The sequence below is a fragment of the Psittacula echo genome, assembly GCF_963264785.1.
Source record: "Psittacula echo genome assembly, chromosome: 1".
NCBI classification, from domain to species: domain Eukaryota; kingdom Metazoa; phylum Chordata; class Aves; order Psittaciformes; family Psittacidae; genus Psittacula; species Psittacula echo.
In genome coordinates this window covers 48075539-48096092 of record NC_137735.1, presented here as the reverse complement: position 1 = coordinate 48096092, position 20554 = coordinate 48075539, and the positions used below count along the sequence as shown (strand labels likewise).

Below are 20554 nucleotides of genomic sequence, written 5' to 3'. Positions count from 1 at the left end.
TGTTTCATCCAAGGAGAAATCACCAGTTTCATTAGAGCCAGAATCTGATTGTTGATAAAGACAATCTGGAATATCCCAACAAAAATATAATAAAATAAAAGCAGCTTTCTTCCTTCGGTAAAATTAATTTCAAAGCACTTCTGTAGTTGAACAAGCCAGTGCACTAGCATTTTCTTAGGTTGAATTTGAGAGCAGATGAGTAACATATCTATGTTCCACATATATGTTTGTACATCTTCTAAGGCCTGAGTAATCTTGACATCAATAACACATAATTAGCACCCATTGACTTGAATGGATTGGCAGGACTATGGAGAGAAGAGAACCTGTAGAGACTGAAAACTGTTGTAAACCTTTATTAGAAGTTCTTTAAAAATCTCAAGTTCATATATAATTAAGAAATATTATGACTTTGAAATATGTACATTACAAAATAATTTGAAACAGCTATTTGATGAAAGTTGCACATACAGCAATTTCCTATATAGGAAGTAAACAAAAGTGGGGTTTTTATAGATCTACATCAGGTTTAGCATTACAAAACAATTTTTTTATTTTGGATCAAGAGTCTCCTGTGGATCCATGACTTGTGACTACCTAGAAACTAAAAACCCCATTCTTTTTCGCCAAGGTTAATTTTAGAGTTACAAGTGCAGGACTACTGTGGTTTTGGTTAACTGCTGGCAATGCCAATAACCTTGTTTTTAACTTTATGGAGGAGCTATTTCTGTGGTGTGGTGTTTGGTGTTTTTTAATTCTCTGTTAAGATACTGTTTTAGCATATGTAGGAGAGATATTGGTACTTCATTATTCTTCCTTCTGTGCACATCTTTCTCCAACAATTCCTTCTTTCAGTCCATAGCTTTTCTGCCTTCTGTAGGACAAAAAGTGATCACGCTGTAAATTAAATGTCAAATTATCTTGAAGTGCTGGATAACTACTGAAATACTTGAAGAAAATGGAAGAGGGGGTAACAGTTCTGGGGATCATTGCATTCGCTGTCTTTTGAGCAATGCTTTGTACGAGTGACTTTGCATACTTTCAATATCTACTGAGGGTTAATGACTTAACAGTTGGTGCTATATGTTGCAAACTGGTGAGATTAGGTTAGTTCAGATCAGGCTGGTGGTGAGGATATTACAGCAGAGGCATAAACACTGTATAGTGCATGATAATATTGCAATAAGTCTGCTAGTATCTTATCTGCTGTCTGGCTGTCCTCCTTTTTTCTTCTGTGGGTTAGGGAACCTGACTCTGTGCATCATTTAGGGAAAATTATGGTGCATCAAGCGATGACTTAAAGGTAATACTTGTAAACTGGAATATTATAATGTTTTGGCTGTACTAAAGTAGAAGTAAAATGGCCTAAATCCCCTGTAATTCAATCCACCTACAAGAATAAAATATTGTGATAAAACTGTGCAAAAGGAAATGACCAGGAACAGATGGCAAGTGTAAACCAAACAAGTGTGCAAGAGGCACACAAGTGAGCAGGAACGGGAAATGCCAAATAGGGTGAGAGAGGAGAGCAGCCAAGGCAGTGACCATGCTGGCTGATGCTGTGGCCATGAACCCGGGGTCCACAGCAACTTGGTTGTCACCTGAGTGAGTACATGGTGGGTGATGGCTGTGGCAAATGCAGAAGTTGGTGTAAAAGTGAAGATCAAAGGAAGACACCAGAAGGGTGAAATGGGAAAGTGCAGAGCCAGGGTGAGGTGTGGGATGAGTGAGTGATCCCTCTCCGTAGCGTTTCTGTTCAGAGGGGGAGAGTAACAATGATGTAAAAATGTTTGGAGGAAAATAGAAATACTAAAAATTATATTTGTCTAGTACAAAGGCAAGCTATTAGAAATATTCATAACTATACTGGAATGCAAATTATTTACCACTTGGTCTCTTTCACACAAGGAGGACAGGATTTGATGCCAGCTACGATTTGATGAAATGCCGTATTTTTCAATAGTAACTCAACAACTATGAGATTTGTACTTTTAAAAAGCAGAAGATACAGGTAATTTATATCCAGAATTTGCCAAGATAGTGCCCAAAGCATTACTTTGTGGTTTTTTTTAAATGCTTAGGAAGTTCCTGAAGAGGAAAAGAAATTTCCTGGCATGCCAGATTTTAGAAAGGGTAAATGGCATAATCTAGATAATTATAAAGGTCTAACTTAGACCTTAGTTTCTGGACAAAACTGATTTTAAGGGTTGATACAGAGATTGATCTATCATTGACTCTGGAATAAGAATCAATGCTTATTAACATGAGTTTACAGAATACACATTCACTTAAACATTTGTTTGTGGTTTTTTTATGTGAAACTAAATCTGAGAATCTTACTTGACATTGTACAGCATTTTATGTGGCAGAAGGACTTTGCAGAATTACCATTAATCCCAAACCAACAACATGCATGACACATCTTCTTTTCAAATGGCAGTAGCAGACTGTTAGTGATTCGCACTGTCATAGACGGTGGCTAGGACAGGGTGAAGAATCATCAGCATGTCAGAAGTGAGTTATTCCATACAATGTCACTTTGGGGGGGGTGATTGTTTTTCAGAAGTAATAAAATAAAGACAAGGACTCCAATTCTTCAGGTCCCACCTGTGCTTCAGATCCCTTTAGGAAGAAGGTGGTGGCTGCTGGCTGCAGAGCTGCATAGGCTAGGATAAGGTGGGGTGAGACTGCTGAGTCACCACTGACTGCCCACCAGCCTCACAGCAGTTAATGGTCTCAAATCTTTTCACCTTGTACTGTTAAAGAAAACATCCTCTGTTTTGGGTGTCTTCAGGTTACTGCTTTGCAAACTGCAGGAAGTCTGAGCATAACATCTTTGTTGGAAAGAAGTTGCTAACAAGGCTGCTACCAGAAAATACTAACTTCCATTTTTTTAATTTTCTAAATTTTAGTCTTTCATTTTTTTCCTCTTGTCATTGCATTATTTTAAATCAATGTTCTAGAAAATGAGTTTACTGTCAGGAACTTGTGGAAATGTTTTTAAAGAAAAAATTGTGAAATATGACCTTAAACTTTTTCAAACTTAATCATCTAAGCAGGGAAGATTATTTTACCCTCACTCATATATTAAATCCAATATTTGCAATAAATTCTTTTGGAACAAGGAATAAATCGTTTACTCTTTGAGGAAATTACTAATCAAGTCATAGCAATGAATGAATATGGGTAGCTGTAAATATTTTTTCATTTTATATTTTGACACATTCTCAGTTACTCAAAGCTGAACCCTCCTGTGTATGTCAGCTGCTAGTGACACTTAGCTGTCATCCCAGAGGCTTGAGGTGCTTGTTTTCTGTCTTTAACCAACCTATGCATGATACCACAGCAGTGAAATATTTGCAGGCAAAACAAACCCAATCATATTAAACATGCATTGAGTGGGAAGAAATTATGTATTTAAATAGATGAGGACAGGTAGGATGTGATAGGGTAGGATATGAGATACAGTAGGATATGAATTTAATATTCTAAATAAGGTGGGGTAAGCTTTGCACAGACAAGGATTCACTTTCATGTGTGTTAAATGTTTAAACTACACCCGTAAGAGACATGCCACCTAAACATCAGTGGATGCAATTACAACATACAATCTCACCATCTAAGGAGTCCTTTTTTTCAGTGTAATTAAAGATGACCAGGCACACTCAGGAGTTCATGTCTTTCAGATATTGCAACCTCAGTATTCAAAACCAGAAGAAGCAGAGATCTTACTGCATCTTAATACCTTGACCAAGTAGTTACGCATAACTTGTACTTACCTGAACTTGTTTGCTCTAAGTACTGTAGTGTTCAACTTTTCAACCTCTCATTTTTGAAAAAGAAAAAAAAAAAAATGTTTTCAAGTTGAATATTCCTGAAGCAAGTGGCTGTTAAAGGAACTGCACTGGCCATGGAGGAGGGTTAAATGGTGAGAGGTAGCCCAAGGTACTAATCTGTGAAGATAGTGAACTGAAAGGCAATCTCAAAATAGTATTTTTCACTTCTCCAATGCTTTTAATTTGAAAACCAAAAAGCATGCTACACAAACCATGCCCTTACTGGGCTGCAGTCACCTGTGGCAAATCCTTTGAGAGTCTTTTCAGCTGCTCTGTTCTCAGAGCTGGTCTGTCAGTCCTAGTCTAGTACCTCCCCAGCAGATGCCCTGTGCAAATCAGTGCACCATTACCAAACAGCAAATTGAAAACCAAACATTGCATAGGCATGAGCATCACATCCGCCAAACCAGGGCAGTCCAGAATTATGGCTGCTGTTAATATATAAAAACAACCACCCACAAAAAAAAAAAAAAAACAAACCCACCAAACTTGGAACAGAAGTGGTTTTAAGTGCCACACAATACACAACTGAAGAACTAGACAGAAACAGGAACTATTTTGAGAACTTTTAGGGGGAAAAAGGCTTATCTTGATGTGAGATGATTCTCATTGCAGAAGAAATTTAAATCAGCCCCTGATCTTACTGTAGTCCTTTTTCTATTTCCTTCCCTTTGGTGATGTTTCCTTTCTGAAGACTATGTAGCAGAACACAACAAAAGCATTTGCTTCTCTGGCCTTTTGAGATGAATTCTATGTAAATCCAGTCCATCCAATATCTGGAGGATAGTTAGCTTGTGCACTGCTTCACTTTAACCAGTTCTTTGCTGTTGTGACTTCATGATTCACCATCACTGCATGTACATGGAAAAGAAAGAAACATACCAGTGTCATGCTGTTGGGTTAGTTTTCTCAGCAGGAAATAATATGCAAAAGTATCTCTGGAGTCCATGAGAATGTGTTATCAAAACAAATATGTCAGCCATGCAGTGCTTCCAATGACCCCATCCGTGGTGCTAGATGCTGGCAGCATGGACTGGTCTTATTTCTCTGCTGGTTAGGTGCTACCTGGTGCCCCCTTTCTCCTGCTCACAGGTGAGGACTGAGCAATAAAATTGCCCTCTTTCCACAGGGGAGGGTAGTATTTTACAGATGGAATTTTTTGTACTAGATCTGGCTTTGTAACAGGTGAATTTTCTTTATCTCACTGGTTTCTGTCGAGCTAACTTGCTCCCTAGTGCTTTATTAATAATATTTGGTTCATGCCAACGTTCAAACGTGACTTTTTTATCAGACGGTCAGATTTCAGTCAGCATTAACAGCAGGGTTTTAAACCACCTCTGAAGTTAAAAGGGCCACTCATAATCTCAATACTTCACGTGGGTTTGAAGTACCTTGACAAACTAAAGCACAGTTAGGAAAAGAGTATTTTTCTGTACTGACTTATTCCCTATCCAGAACATCTCTCCATAAGAAAGTCACGCTTTTTCAGATAGAACGATTAGGAGGGTGCCCAGCAGTGCCCAAGGAAAACCGAACTCCCTCAGGAGGTATGATAAAGCGAGGGGGGATTGGTTCATGGTACTCAGCAGCCTACAAAGTCTTGTGCTTTGAAAGGGACAGGCTGTGCTTCTGTTTTGCCAGGGGAGTAAAGGTCCCTGGAGAAGAGATTGGTCTTGCACTCACTTGCACAGCACAGGAGTGTCAACCCCTGCCTGTGCCCACCTGCCAGCTCCTTCCTGCACGCACAGGATGGGAACTCCCTTGAGGCTGGGGAGATTTCGTGGCTTTCTGGTCAGGCACAAACAGGATTTTAGCACTAGGTTTCAAAGGCAAGATGAATATACATTTTTTTAATATATATTTAAAATAATATATGTATATATTTTTAACTTAGTTTATGTGCAAGGCGGATGACCTCAACCTACAAAGGAGCTCAGGCAGTCATATCTTGCCTCTTGTGCACAAATCTGCAGCCTTGATGCTCATGAGTGCAAATTTTCCCCATAATAATAGTTTTCTTTCATTTTACTTCACTTTTCTCAAAAGAGCTGCTGCAAACAGCCATTTATTTGCATGTAGTTCTTATTCTGACATTTCTTACTCAGCTAAGAGTTTGGTCAGGAAAAGCAGAAGGTCTTGGTCTGATTAGGTTCAATTGCAGAAATGAGAATAAATTTTTGTGTTTACCATGACATCCCACCATTTCAGATACCTTTCTCTTTGAAAGGAAGCATGTTTCAAATTTTCATGTAAAATGAAATTTGAAAATGTAGCTTTGAGTTAAGAGAAACGCTTATCTTAGAAATATGTCACCACCACAGGATTCTGTTCTTTAAACTTTTTAAATTTTATATTAAAAAGTCACTTACTCTGAAAAGTAGTTTTGGAACAAGTTGCATTCTGAAAATGTCAAAATGTCATTATTGAAATGTTTAGTCTTGGATATTTTCAAAATGATATCAAAATCAATTCACAGTTCAAACATTCGGTTGTTGATGAACTCCCCCCAGCATATTTATGAGGCAGAAAAAAACACTCAGCCAGCTGTGTTCAGTGAGGCCTTGAGATGTTTCCCATGTTGAATATAATCAATAAAATCTAAAAGAGGAATTACCATAATTTAGGAAGAAATTTGCTCAAACAAAGGAGTCTTTCAGAATCTGAAATTGAAGCTAATAATTTAGTACTTTGTATTCAACTAATATCCTTTGTCTAGCAGCTCTGAATATTTAAGAGATAAATCTCTTTTTATTTGCATTTGTTTGCCTTCCTACAACTCAGAAGCATAAATTTCTCTGCAGTCTGATCCTAAGATACCAGGCATAAGAAAATATGCTGAAATTATGTGTGTACCTTCACTCTGAGGCATACTTATCTGAACAGGGCTGCTTTCTTGCATCAAGGCTTAAGCCTCACTATAGCACTTTGAAGTGACAATATCTCTATTTCACAGATGAGGAACTTGAGGCAGGATGTAGCCCAAAGTTACCTTTTACCAGTGAAGAGCAGAAACCTTGCCTTCTGATGGGGTTAATGCAAATACAGTGTAAAAGTGCTTTAGCAAGGATGGTATCTAAAATGTCAGTAAAGCTGGTACGTCATGATGGGATTTTTTTGTGAAAACTGTTTAGTAGAAGTAAACAGTGCTCAGGGTGGTGGTGTGACTAAAAAGCCTTTCATAGTATGACTAACTTCTGTGTTAACACATGACTGAAGCACACTTTGTCCTATACTCCCTACTATAGTTAGTGGTATGCTCAGCAAATCTGTTTTTAGAGAACCACTGTGCAGCTGCCTCCCCTTAATAATTCCCACACTCTGAGTTCCCATTTAGGAGCTGGAGGGAAAGACCCAGATGGCTAGTGAATCCTGCATCTTTTCCAGCTGCTTAGGGTAAAATTACTGTGCTTGGTTGCATCTGGAACCTAGGACCTAAGTCTTGAAAAAATTAAATAATCCACACACCCCATCAGTTTTCTCTTGCAATATGCATAACCAGAAACCTTTTAAATACAAATAGGTGCAGTGGTGCAGCCCCATCGAAAAGCTACCCTGAAACTGCAGCTTTAGAGTTGCAGGCTCTCCATCAGTGGTGATTTAAAATCACTGCTATTCCATTCCTAATCAAGAAATCCCAATTCTCCTCTTTTCTGAGTTACTGTGATAGTGTGCAGTGGGAGGTGCAGCTCTAATAGAGGCATGTTGAGCTGGTGCCACGGGAAGGGGAAGACTTGTGTCCTCCTCCTTCCAACCCTGCTTGCTTCCAGCCTTGCCTGCTTGCATCTGTTGCTTCTACTGCACCAGGGATTTTCTTGGCACACAGGATGGTCTAATTGTTTGTTATTGTGACCTGGCACAGAGCAGCTGCTTTACCCACTCCCCAGAATGCAGCTGCAACACGAGTGTGCAGGAAAGGGTGATGTACAGTCCCTTGCTTCCAGCTGGAACCAGAATTTTTAATTAGAGAAAATGGGAGCTTGAGAGGAGTTTAGGGGTTGTGGCCAAAATCCTGGGGAAACCAGCCAGAAAGTTTTTAAGTCTGCAAGCTGTCAGGATTGTGGCTTTGCATCTCTCTGGGATCTCTGTTTGAACCGTGAGCCAGCTCTGGGGGAGTGCTGCATGTTGGCACTGGGAAGATCCTTTGGGTTTCTCTTTGGGTCAGACAAGCCCCTGTCCAACAGGTCACAACTCCAGCCAAAACACCTGACAGTGGTTCTTGGCGACCTACAGGTGCCCAGTAGCAGAGGGGGCTGGGTGTCCATGCCAAAGAGGAATGTCAAGGAAGCTATGCTGAATGCTTGTATTAACACCTTGAGAAGCTGTGACTAAAGTCTGATCAGCAAGTGAAACTCCATCTGTGCCATCTGGTTGTCTGTCTCACACAGGTTTACAACCGCAAGATTATTTAGCTGTGCAATTTGCAGGCAGAGACTGGTTTAGAAATAAGAGTGTCAAACCTTATAAACTGAAATCAAAGTCTCTCTATAAAAACTTAAATTTATCTGTATATAATTATATATTAAAAAATATATTATTTTGAAATGACATTGACTGTATTTCTTCAAATTATATAACGAAGTAAAAGTACCTTGGGTTGGCAATGGATTCTTTTTCTTCTTCTCTTACGGTAGGCAAGCATTCACAGTCAGCTGTAAGAGGGTAAGAAACAAGACTATGGTTATTCCTTGTGGTTCTTCCACATACATTTCAAATTTGTGTCAGCTCTAGCATGCAGTCTCTCTAGAATGTAAAATTGTAAATTCTTTTCTGCACCTTTTTATCTGCAAAGTAGTATGGTTCCTGTAGCATAAATGATAAAGTTTAAATCTTCCTTACCCTTTGATAGGTGCTGCCATAGTTTTTTTATTATATATATATTTCAATTGTTTATGCACACCTATACAAATTGACTACTTCTGAGCACTATTTCCTATAAACAGCCATGGGGAGGACTATTTGTTAACCTTCTACTGCTTATAGTTGCACCTATGCTTTATAGTCCAGCTGGGAATTTGGGGATGAGGTTTAGGGAACTCTAACAAAAAAACCCCTCACATATGTAAACTGTTTTCTCCCTTCTGTCCACAGAACTTTTAAAAAAAATTAATTTACAGCATTGGTTCTGCATGTACTATACTTAATGCCTCTAGTCCACTACTGCCACTTAGCACATGTTTTCTGCTAGAGCTTACGGACCGTGAAGGTTAAAACCCTATCACATAGAGCACTCTGCTGATGCAAAGAAATGCTCCAAAGTGTTTTATGTCCTGAAAAACAAAGCATCCCTAGGAGGTCAGGCCAATGAGTCGTTTGGATATAAGGCAAGAAACCAAGAATGATAAATAAATAAATAAATAAAGCAGCATTTCAGCATTTCCTAGGCAGTAAAAAGCTGTTAGCAGTTCAAAATCAGGCTTCTTAACTCACACCAAAGACCTGAGATTTCTGAGGAGAACCTTGAAGGAGGATGCAGATTTTGGAGATTTTGACCAGGAGATTTCAGTTGGGAGGAAAATGGGGGCAGGGGGGAGAAGAAAAGATACTTCAAGTTAAGAAGGAGCTGAAGATGCTGCTGGTGTTAGTTACCTCAGGTGCTAATTGCTTCATGGGCTGACAAATTTGCCAGAGAGGATGCAGATGATGAATGGTGCTGGCAGTAAAGAGGGGCTTGTGCTTCATGCAGTAGAGATAGCAAGGAAGGGAAAAGTCTCAAACAGGGGAGGGATGCATTCATAGGATCCAGGCAGCAGTTTTAAATAAATGGTGTTCTGAACTATGAGTAAATGCATCTACAATAGCAGAATGTGGAGCACAAAAGTGTAGGAACTCTGAAGACTGAAAGGACTAGATGCTTCAAAGAAACTAGTGCTTAGTACTTAAAATGTGTATAAAAATATAAATACTATTCACAGCTACACATGTTTAATAGAAGTGTCTACTGGAAACTCAAAACATTTATGATATTCTATCATATGTTAAAAATAAGCTCCCACACAAACTAAAGTATTACTCTCAAGAATTCTACCCCTGACATTTGTACTGCTATTTTAGTAGCAGGGAGCCAAGAACACAACTAAAAATGCTATAGGAAAAGCAGTGACACACATAGAAAATCAATGTAAGGTATTTTGTATGCATGGGATCTATGTCAGCTTGAATGAGAAGGGTAATGGAGTAGAGGGGTTACCGTGTACCGTTTTTGTTCATGCTGTTCATCCATTTGTCAAGCTCTTCCATTTCTATCTCCATAACAGAGGGTGTGTCTTCTTCAAAAATAGGACTTGAAAGGAGGGAGAGGGGAAAAAAGGCATTACATGAAATGCTTAATTCCAACTGCTTACAACGTAGTTAATTTTGTATGAGCCTTTCATAATTCCAGACACACAAATAAAATCTGGAAAGCTGTCCTAGCCTAGTAGTCTGAGAAGATGTCATCCCAATGGGTGTGAATGAAATGGCTGCACATAGATGCAAAAGAGCAGGGGTGAGATGCCAGTCTCGGGCCGAGGCAGGGCTGGGTGGGACATTGCATACAGAGGGACTCAAAAGGTGCAGCCCAGGGTATGGCAGAGCCCAGGACCACTGCAGCTACTTGAGAACTGTCCCTTCTGTAAATAGAAAACTGAAACAGTTTGATCTGCTGGAACATGCGGCAAAAGTCCTGTTGTTTGGAGTTTTGCCCTAGCTGTGACTGTTGGCAGCAACTTCATAAGGAAAGGTCATGACTACAGTAACTCTGCATTTATTTAAATGCTTCTGTTTAGCTCCTCTTTGCTGATCATTCCTGGAGTCACATGGTATTAAAAATGATTTTAGCACCCCAGCCCTGCCCTGTCAAGCCAATTTAATAACTTCCAGCGTTAGTGAGCTCCATCTTGCTAAATAGAAGGTACCAGTAAAAATTATCATTCTAAGAACCACGCAGCCTTTGGCTTGTTTTCCGAGCAGTGAAGGCATTGCTTCCATGGGAGCTGGGTGAGCCTTTCTACCTCAACTCAGAGTGAGAAGGCAAACTTGAAAAACAGGGGAGCAAGACACAGAGCTTATTCTGACTAGTAAAAGCCTGTGCTGAGCCTGGGAACTGATCCCTTTTGCTTGTGGGGCACCTTGCATGTCTGGTGGTGTCTTGCGGCTGGTGGAGCTGGGAGTGTCCAAGGCAGGCACTGGGTGACTGCAGGCAGTGCTCACCTTGGCCAACATAACTCCTGTTCTCCTGCTCTAGTCATACACTTTCAGCTAGATAATGAAGTCACACTTCAGCCACTTCTAGCGATAGTTTACTGGAGTAATTGATGGCAAAAGGTAATGGTGTTTAGCGTACGGTTAAATTAAAACAGGAGGTGAAGGAGCTGAAAATCGTAATACACTGTTATAGTAAAAATAAAAATGATGGTCATAAACTTTACCTTTTCACATTTTCGCTTCCCAGCTCATCTGGAAAAGAAAAAACCCAGTGTTCATAGTTCTCCTTTTGTATGTAAATTGTCCAGACTGCAAGCAAGCCTTGAATAGTGTCATGTAAAACAGGTTGCATTTTCAGAAGGTGTAATAGTTATAGATGAAAGAAAAAACATCTCATCCTGTTTGTAATTATCAGAGGAACCCATTATTTTTAATCTTGAACATACTAAAAGCAGTGCTCAGTTTATTTAGCTCAGTCGTGCTGGGAGGAAACCAACTGTTAGCACCGCAGTGGGCAGATGCTCACTTCCCTGAGCAAAACAGATGTCATGAGAGAAATGGTGTCTTGGAAAGAAACCGCTGCTGCAAAATTATTTACTTGAAGTGCTGGGACATTTTGCTGCAGATGACATGCAGACAATCCGGCTCTGTCTGGAGATTCTGGGAGCTGCTCATGGAGAGAAGATGGGGGGATGGACTTGCATGGTAGATTAAAGCTCAGTTAGTCAAATGAAGCTGAACTAGCCAGATGTCATAAGGGATCCCAAGTTTGTTACAACCCTATGACAAAGTAAAGATGGGGGTGGAGAGGGAATAGTGTTACAGCAATTATTCAGACAAATAATTTCCCCTCCAGGAATTAAGTGCTCTCAAAAAAGAATTAAGAACTCCATATAGGTTTCCCATTGTATACTGTGTTAAATCGGCTTATTTTTAATTCATTGTTGCTGGGCTGCTGCTGCCTCCCGCTTGTTCCAGCACGTTCACAGACTGCAGAGCCATCCCAGGGCCACAGACCTCTCTGCCCCTGCTTTGAGGATGCCCAAAATCCCAGCTCTGAGCAAGCAGGCACAGGGCAACAGGTCTAAGGATTGTGCTCCTGGAAGGCACTGTGGTTTCCCATCCCTCTGAAGGTTGTACCTGCATTTCAGGTCATCCAGAAACAGGCAGGCAACTAGGTACCTGGTTGTGAATTCAGAGTTTGCTATGAGGGTGTCCTGGGTTCAACGACAGAGGGTAACCCAGTGATAAGGCATGTGAAGCCTAAATATGCCCTGAAAAATGGACTTTAAATACATGTTGAACGTATGTCACTGCAGGCTGAGGAGCTTATAGCTGCACTCTTGTTCTGTAGAGACACTGATATGATCATTTCAGGACTTCACTTACCAACTATGTGGTTTTAATCCTCAGTTTGTTTTCTGTGGCTTGACACTCCAAGTTACCAATTTCTTTGCTAACAGATACAGGTACCTTCTGGAAGCACTGCTCACCCTATCATAGCACCCAGGCACTCTGACCATGGGATTCCTAACTCATTTTGTTGTATCTTCATAGCTGCCACCACCCCACAGAAGCCCTTAAATGTGTTCTTTAAAATGGTATTGCTTGTTCTTATTTTACTGATGCAGCTTTACCTTGTGGGCAATATAGGGAATAGAAGCATTAAATTCAGCTTGCATGAAGTTATCAAGTATAAAGACAGAATAAGCTGCTGTAGCCAACATGGTTGCATCCATACACCATTCCTGGCATTGCCAGGAGCTGGAGCTCAGTGCTATGGCTCCCATGAGTGTGCAGTGTGAGCAGGAGCAGAACTAGCTCCTAGTCAAGGAAGGATGTGTGCCCAGGTGCTGCCGGCTGTCGGTGGATCCCTTTCCTATCTGTCAAACATGCAGCTACAACCAGAGAAGTACATCCTAAAAATGTGGCATTCCAGGCCTCCAAATAACATTTTGTTAAGGTCAAGTGTGTCCTAAAATATCATTCTGATGCATGAGAAGACAAATTTACCTTGCTTAGACTTTTTCCTTTTATGATGTATTACAAAAAATACGATGAGCAAAATCAGCAGGACCAGCAGCACGACAGGGACAACGTATATCAAGATAGATTGTTCTGCTGCTTCTAGGCTGTCCTGATCATTTACGGTATCCAGTTCAGTACTTGGAATACTTCTTGCTTCAGAGCCGCTTTCAGTAGTGCCTGCAGTGCCAAGTACTGGCTCGTGGTCATCTGCAGTTGAAGAATATGTAGCAGGAGGCGTTACTGTAACAGTGGGTAATATTGGTGATCCATCTCCTGAACCATCATTTTCAAAGCCTGCCAAATATATGAGGACAACTTAGTATTTTGTGGATTTTATTAGCATTATCAGTGAGTCAAAGAATACATCATTTGATGAAAAGTAAATATTTGATTTCTTAAAATCAGCAGGTGCTCCACAGACATCATATTTGGAGTCTGAGGCATCAGATGTAAAATTAAATTGCAAGTTCGTCACAAAATCTTACAGTCCTGACACGTTCTTCACATGTTTTACTGGGACATGTCAGAGTGTGTGGTCTGTCTGCATGCAGCTGTCTTGCACAAATAGAGTTTTTTTTCCCTGCAGGTTGGCATCTGGTTTTGCTCTCACATAGATCTTCTACTTCTCAGTAAACTACACTATCCTGCTTTGTGCCTCAGCCGTGCCATGTACAGCCACAACCTCTTTCATCCTTCCCCTTACCCAAGGAGTTAGTACTCTCTTCAGGGAGAACATGATCTCTGGTTCACCAATACCTCCAGCTGAGTCATCTCCCCGATTCTTTCTCAAATTCGAATAGTTTCACTGTGAAAAACAGAACTGGTGAAAAGAAGTCTGAAGCCTGCAGAAGCTGTTGACTTTCATTTCTGCATGGATGTGAAGAGGTGGTAGTAACATGGGGACTTTACCGGATACAGGTGCAATTAACTGTTCCTCTGTCTAATCCTAGGGGCTGGCCAAAGGAGCGTAGGGTAAAGAGTCAGTGCTGGTTATGCTTCACAGATGCTAAGACTGGGGGTTTTGAACCTTGATTTGGGTTTTGGTCTTATTTACCATGAATTTTGCAAGAAAAATGGCTAAAATTTGCTATATTAGTAATAGTGAAACAAGCCTTTTTCTGAGGCTAATTAAAAGTCTGCTGACTGTCACGGAATTTAAAGTTCAAAACAAGTACAGCAAATTCTGGGCTTATACTGTAATCTATACTGATGCTAAAAATCCTGTTGTAGCCAAAAGTGCAGGAATCAGTCCTTAGGTAAATTACACGAGCATGTTTCCAAATGCAAAGCCTTCAGTAATTTTCTTAGCATGAAATTAAATGAGGATTTTTTTGTTATCTGCCCTTTCAGATACAATGCTGGTGTATTGTGTCTCTCATTTTATGCAATAAAGCAGGATGGGATTTCATGACTTTTGCAATGACCTGTTTCTCCCTGTTCTCATAAAATGCTGGGCAGCCGTAGTTTCCACTAGAGTTAGCAAGAGCTTAAGGTTTTCAGCATTTCAGTGCTGGCATTTTCAATCTCACAGGACTGGAACCAACAGTACTTAGCATTTTAAATGCTTTTGTAAACACATTAATCTTCATAATGGCCCTGAGAGATGAGCAGTTATCTCCGTTTTACAAATGAGAAATCAGAAGGACATGGATGCTGTCCTTCTCAGGGACGCCAACTGAAAAACTGGGATTAGAGTGCGAGCTCTTGCTTAATCCACTCTGCAGCATCTCCTCTCCTGACAGATTTGTCTCAGAGGAGATGAGTATCTCATGAGATCATATTCCAGGAAACCCAATTTCGAATGAATAAAATTATTTGAGTATGATAGCAATAATTTATCTAGATTTTTAAGCCACGCTTATCACTTAGGCACATGATTGTTTCATCCTTTCCTAAAAGCTAGTAAAGGATTTTAATACTTAATAAATAATACCTAATGTTCGAATATAGTATTTAATACTGCAACCATCACAAGACTCTTTCACCATAATACAACAATGAAAATGTCAGGTGTTCAGTGGCAAAGCACTTCATATCGGTAGTCCCTCTGTCATTTTCTTCTGTATTTAGTATTTCAGTCAAGAGCAAAACATAATTTCTGCCTCCCTTGCAGGTAATGACCCCTTTATGTGTGTGCTTCTCCACCTTTTCCCATGATTTGATGGCAGTCCTTAATCCTATTCCAGAGAATGAGAGGGAGCGCTCCTCTCCATTCTGGCCACTTGACTTTCCTTTCCCAAGGTAGTTTATCAAGGTCCCCAGTGCCCGCAGCTGCTCTGTTTCTGTTGCTGTTGCATGAACCAGGGAGATATTACTAGAGATGTCCACACCACAGATCATGGCATGATAGACCACCACAGCCCCACCAAACTGCATCAATGACCTTGCTTCATTTTCCTTCTTTAGCCATTGCCCTTGAAACCTATCACCTGCTGCACTTGATATACTGACAAATCCATTGCTTAAAATAATACAAATAGGAAAGTTTGTGGGGAAAATACCTTTATTTTTCATTTACTCTTAGAGCTAAAATGGATTTTTCAAATGTCTAAAGTGTGGTGTGACTTGAAAGCAAAAGCAACCAGTCACACCTCATTAACTGCAGTGCTGAACTTTCAGCTGCAGTGTTTGCCGCGTTTGATTTCCAAGAGAGGCTTTTCCAGTGTCTCTGGTACTTTTTATTTGCCTGGGTTTGGGCTGTGAAGCAGGTTTCAAATAATTTGTCTTTGTGTGAAACAGAATTATCTTTTCTAGTCTCTAGGCAAAGAAAATGGCAAATCACAGGGAGTGACCTTGCTGCCACATATTTTTGTTCACTTTGCGTAATTTCAGGAACAAGACAGCATCTCTTCTGTGAACGCCATTTCCTCTTACAGAGATCTTTTCTGCAAGTGAATTAAATAAGTCTTTCAGCAGAAGGGCAGTCAATTGCACAATGTTCTTGCAAGGATATTGCTGTTATTTCCTGCTTTTCACCTGCTGCCTCAACACACCTCCCTCTAGCTCTTCTGCCTGTCGCTCCCAAGCCTGCCTTTCAAAGGAAACAGAGGGAGTTGAGTCTACCCAGCTTTACAGATTGCAGTCCAGACAATTGCATCTCAAACAAACAAACAGTATTTCTGCTGTTGCAGCATTTCTTCCTCTGAGGTTTGTGCCATAGCACTCAGAGGTGGTGATATGAGCTTCCTGCTGAAGTAAGCGGGCAAACAGGTTTCTGATTTCAGCTGGATGGGAGGCAAGGCAAAATAGCCAGCAGTCAGCACATTTGGTTCTGTGTAAAATCATCAGTCTCCCTGCTGCCTCCTCATCAGACTCGAGGAAAGTGTCTCTATAGGGAATCTTTTAAATCACACTATAGTACCTACTTATAGAAAAAAGAAAGAATGGTATAGAGAAAAAGCAAGAGCTAAGTCAATGGTATAGTCAAGCTTACCAGTTTGAAAGATTTTTTTGTTTCTCCTATAAGCTATAAAAGTGCAGTGAAAGGAAGGCTCACAAGAGGGTGACAAAACAGAAAAGGCTATAAAGCTGTATATGTAAAGTTACCACGTCCCGTATCACTCTGCTCCATACACACATTCCTCTGATGGTATCAGTCATACCACTCCACGTGGTCTGTATGAGCCTCTTTCCTTATTGCTTGACTCATCCCTGTTCTGTTCCTCTCCTTACATTTGTTGCTGTAAGAAGGGCTGTTCCTGCCGTAGCCAGGGCTTGCCCAGCTGCCTGTTGCTGCAGGTCCTGCATGTCAGTCTGGCTAGAAGAGGAATCCTTAAAAGCCTGCAGGCTAGCTGTCGGGTGCGTACGCCCTTCTGACGAGGAGCACAAACGTTTCAGGATGGCTAATCTGTAGACAAGATCCTATTAAAATGGGGTGCTTAGAAAGTGTTATCTAGATATGCGCTGAAAGAGGAAATAACTGCTTAAGCTCACTCACAGATAGTGGAAACTGCTTTCTCCTCACTGTCCTGCCATCCAGCTTAAGTGCTGTGTTAAATGCTGGTATTGCAAATTCAGTTATGTGTTTTAGAGTCAAAATGTGAACCTGTAGCCTCATTTCTCACCCCCAGTACTAAAGGTTTTCCAGACAAATTTATTCATTTAGTCGCATCTACTTAATCTCATGGCCTTCTAGCTCTGCACCAGTGATACCCGTGTGACTTCACCGTGATGCAGATCTCTCAGTGCTCCTTACTCTCAGGAGGACCCTGAAATTAAAGATTCAAAAGCTCCAGAGGCTCTCCAGCTATCATAAAATCTCTTGAAGGAAAATAGACTGGTGTCACTGACTGAAATTTAGTATACAATCTTGCTGATGTAAGGGAGAGATTTTCTGAAGTATCCATGAAGCACTTGAATAAACACAGTGGAAGCTTGTGTGTGTGGATAAAGGGAGAAATAGGAGTAAATATGTACAAGGAATTGATGTGTTCAGTAGAAAGGGGTTTTAATCTGCTTTTAGGGGGCTGTGCTTTGGAAAGAGATGTAGCAAATCCTTATTTCTCATGTTGTTGCTTTGTTAGAAGCAAGGTGACTCTGATGGGTTCAAACCCATTCGCAAGTTATTTACTCTAGGGGTAACAGGTCAAAAATATCACTCCCTAAGAGACCTTGGCTTTGTAAGGAACTTAACCTAAAGGGCACTTCTCTACTGAAGACAGAATGGCTGCCTGTGCTTATGGTAAAAGCTGCCGAAAGTCTGGATCTTTGATAGCAATGTTTCTTTGAACAACAGCTCTAAATGACAGCTCAGAGACACAGCCAAAATAAAGCACTACCTGCAACCATCCCCCCTCTCCCACTGAACAATCTCACACGTTTTGCTGCTCCTCTCCTGCACATGTTTTCTTGCTCCTCATGTCAGACCACTTACGCTGCAAGTTTCTGCATGTTTCACCAAACACTGCAGGACATGGCATATCCTGGGAAATGGCCACAGGGTCACAGCCTTTTCCTGTAAGCTATAGTAAGGGCCTGAATACTTGTTCCTAGGGTCAGCACATACCTAGGTAGGTTTTTAGGGCTGCTGTGAGGCTGAGCAGTGAACACCATCACCTGGAGCTGAGACCTCAGGCATGCTCTAAGAGCTGCTGGCTTAGAGTAATTATAGCGTAGCCGGGAGAAAACCATCTGTTAATCATAATCCAAATGGCAAGGCTAGGGTTTTACAAGGCTCCAGCATGGTATAGGAACAGGACTTATAAAGGCTTCAATCTGTCTATGCTGCAAGATTTAATCATACAAAATAGGCAATAAGAGTAAGTGGCTTCTAGACAGCAGACTGCTTTAAAGTTGAGGGCTGTGTCTGGGACTGGAAGAAGAAGGAATAAAACTCTTTTAAAGGTCCTGCCCTGTTGATTTGTAAATGAGGAGGGGGGAGAGCAAAGGATCCCTCTGGGAGGCTGCCCTCAGCAGGGGGGCTCCCAACCCACCAGTGCCTGTGGGACACATAAGCCTCTACATAAACTCTTCCCTCTCCAGTTCAATTTTCCCCCTCAAAGCCCAAGTTCACAATTTCATCTCTCCCACTCTTGCAGTCAGCGTAAGCCCCAGGTACTTTTGGGAGCTGGTTGCACAACCGAGAGCTGCCTTTGTATGGGGGGAAGTGACACTGCTCTTCTCCTGATGGGTCCTCTCCTCCCTTTCCCCAGCAGCTGCGGACTGACTCGGGAGAGCCTGGGCTGACAGGGCTCAGGGAGAGCTCTGTCAGGACTGACTCACTTTCATGGAGGAAACATTTCAAAATCAGCTAGAATTTATGGGTGGACCTACCACTAGGAAGCCTCTAAAGCCAGTGGGTTGGGGCACCTGGTACGTGCTATCTGCCCAGTGTTTTATGTAGCCTTTAATGCCCATTGTAAAGAAGGACAAGGGGGGTCCAGTTGTGGGCTGGGGGAGTCGGGGACTAAGGTGTTCCTCTTCCCAGTGGAGATGGGGATGAAGTACTAGTGATCAGTACACTGCAAATGAGCAAAGGAAGCCAGAACCTGATCACTCTGCATTGCTTGCATCATGCCCCTCTGTTTCCCTGGGACCTCCAGTTTGCTCTGTCCATGGCAGGATTTTTTCCTCATACCACTTTGATTCTGAGCTACATTCAATGCTTGCAGAGTATTTTCCTGACATGTCTGTAATGCAGCAGGGCTGTAGTAATGCAGACAAGACCAAGCCATTTCATACCTCATTTAGCTCACCCTTATAGCTAAGCAAGAATCCTAAAGCTGACTGCAAGCAGCTCAGCATCATACCTGGAGCCAGCAGCACAGTTTTACACCCTGCTTATGTTACTGGTTTTCAGGGCAAAACTACCCATACCAAACTACCTATTTCACCAATGCATTTTAAACCCTTAATAGAGGAAGTCCAGTGATAGCTGAGAGTGGTCCTCTCCTCTCCCTGCTTTCTGGAGAGCTCCCGCTCACTGCAGCAGCATAGAGGCAGCAAACACTTGTAGTCCATGCTGAGGCACTAAGGCAGTGATTTGCTTGACACCGAAAGGCATATAAACACCACCTGGCAAGGTTTTACTAAAAGAGCTGCCTGTCTTGTTCAGTCACTGGCTGCCAAAATGCCAGTGGAACAAACTACCCCCTGCAAACAGCTGAGAGCCTCTGCAACGACACCCCAATGCTTCAGCGTTTTATTGCAAGCGGCTTTCCCATTCATGGTTCTTCCCTTCAGAAGGTCAGTACCTAAACCCACGGTGCTGACCACTTTGTTCTGGGGCCAAGAATTCAAAGTATTTATCTCCAGAACCAGCTGATGTTTTGTTAAACCGGTTTCAGTGCACTGAGAGCATGGAAAGCGGCAGACAGTTTTTGAATGGAATCCATACTCTGTCCCTAACTTTGCTATTAAACGCTGACAGTATGGGTGTGAGGTTAAACAAGTACAACAAATAATTAAAATTAGAACCAAAATGCATGGTGGGCCAGCACGGAAATTCAGTTAGATCTAAGGGGGAAAAGTCAAAGCTTGGAAAGAGTCAGGGAACTGAAAACAGAGCAGGTAAATACAGCGAAAAGCAGCAGAGAGCAAGTCCCCACAGATCTCCTCGCTCTCTGTTTGGAGGGTGTTGCCCTCCACCTCGGTCTCAGAACTGCAGGCACGAAACACGGTCCCACCTCAGAGGAAAAAGGCGCTTCCTTACTCACCATTCCCAGCAGATCCTCCAGCCAGTGACAGGGCAGAAAGCAACACGATGAGGTTTTGCTTTCGCATGTTACCTTGGCGGTGCTCCCACCCGAGGGGCGCTTCGGCTGGCTCCCTGCTTCACCCAAACATTTACATTTCCTGTTTCCTGCCGGGGTGCATCTGAGCTGCATTTCTTGAGGAGATGGACTCTCTTTGATGGGTTTTAGGAAGTGATGTAATTCTGTCTGGGCCTGTCAAGCAAGCAATGATTGCAACAGAAAGGAGGAGGCAAAAAAAGAAGTTGCTCTTCAAGCACTCCCTCGCTGAAGCACCTTCATGCTGTAGGTGAGCACACTCCTACTCTCCTCTACTTC

General features: G+C 41.6%; 1 protein-coding gene across 2 annotated transcripts; it reads right to left on the bottom strand.

The window, feature by feature from the left end:
• Positions 1-3439: 3439 nt before the first annotated feature.
• TMEM154 (transmembrane protein 154) lies at positions 3440-20334 on the bottom strand. 2 transcript variants are annotated; one of them, XM_080620222.1, is made up of 6 exons: positions 20201-20334; positions 13032-13340; positions 11243-11270; positions 10031-10116; positions 8425-8485; positions 3440-4687 (listed from the first exon to the last, which is right to left on the bottom strand). In XM_080620222.1, the coding sequence occupies exons 1-6, from the start codon at positions 20265-20267 to the stop codon at positions 4672-4674; spliced, it is 567 nt and encodes a 188-aa protein (XP_080476348.1). In that variant the 5' UTR covers positions 20268-20334; the 3' UTR covers positions 3440-4671. The 2 variants fall into 2 exon arrangements, with proteins under 2 accessions (XP_080476348.1, XP_080476347.1); XM_080620221.1 differs by lacking the exon at positions 3440-4687 and having other exon boundaries at positions 8391-8485.
• Between the last annotated feature and the right edge of the window lie 220 nt (positions 20335-20554).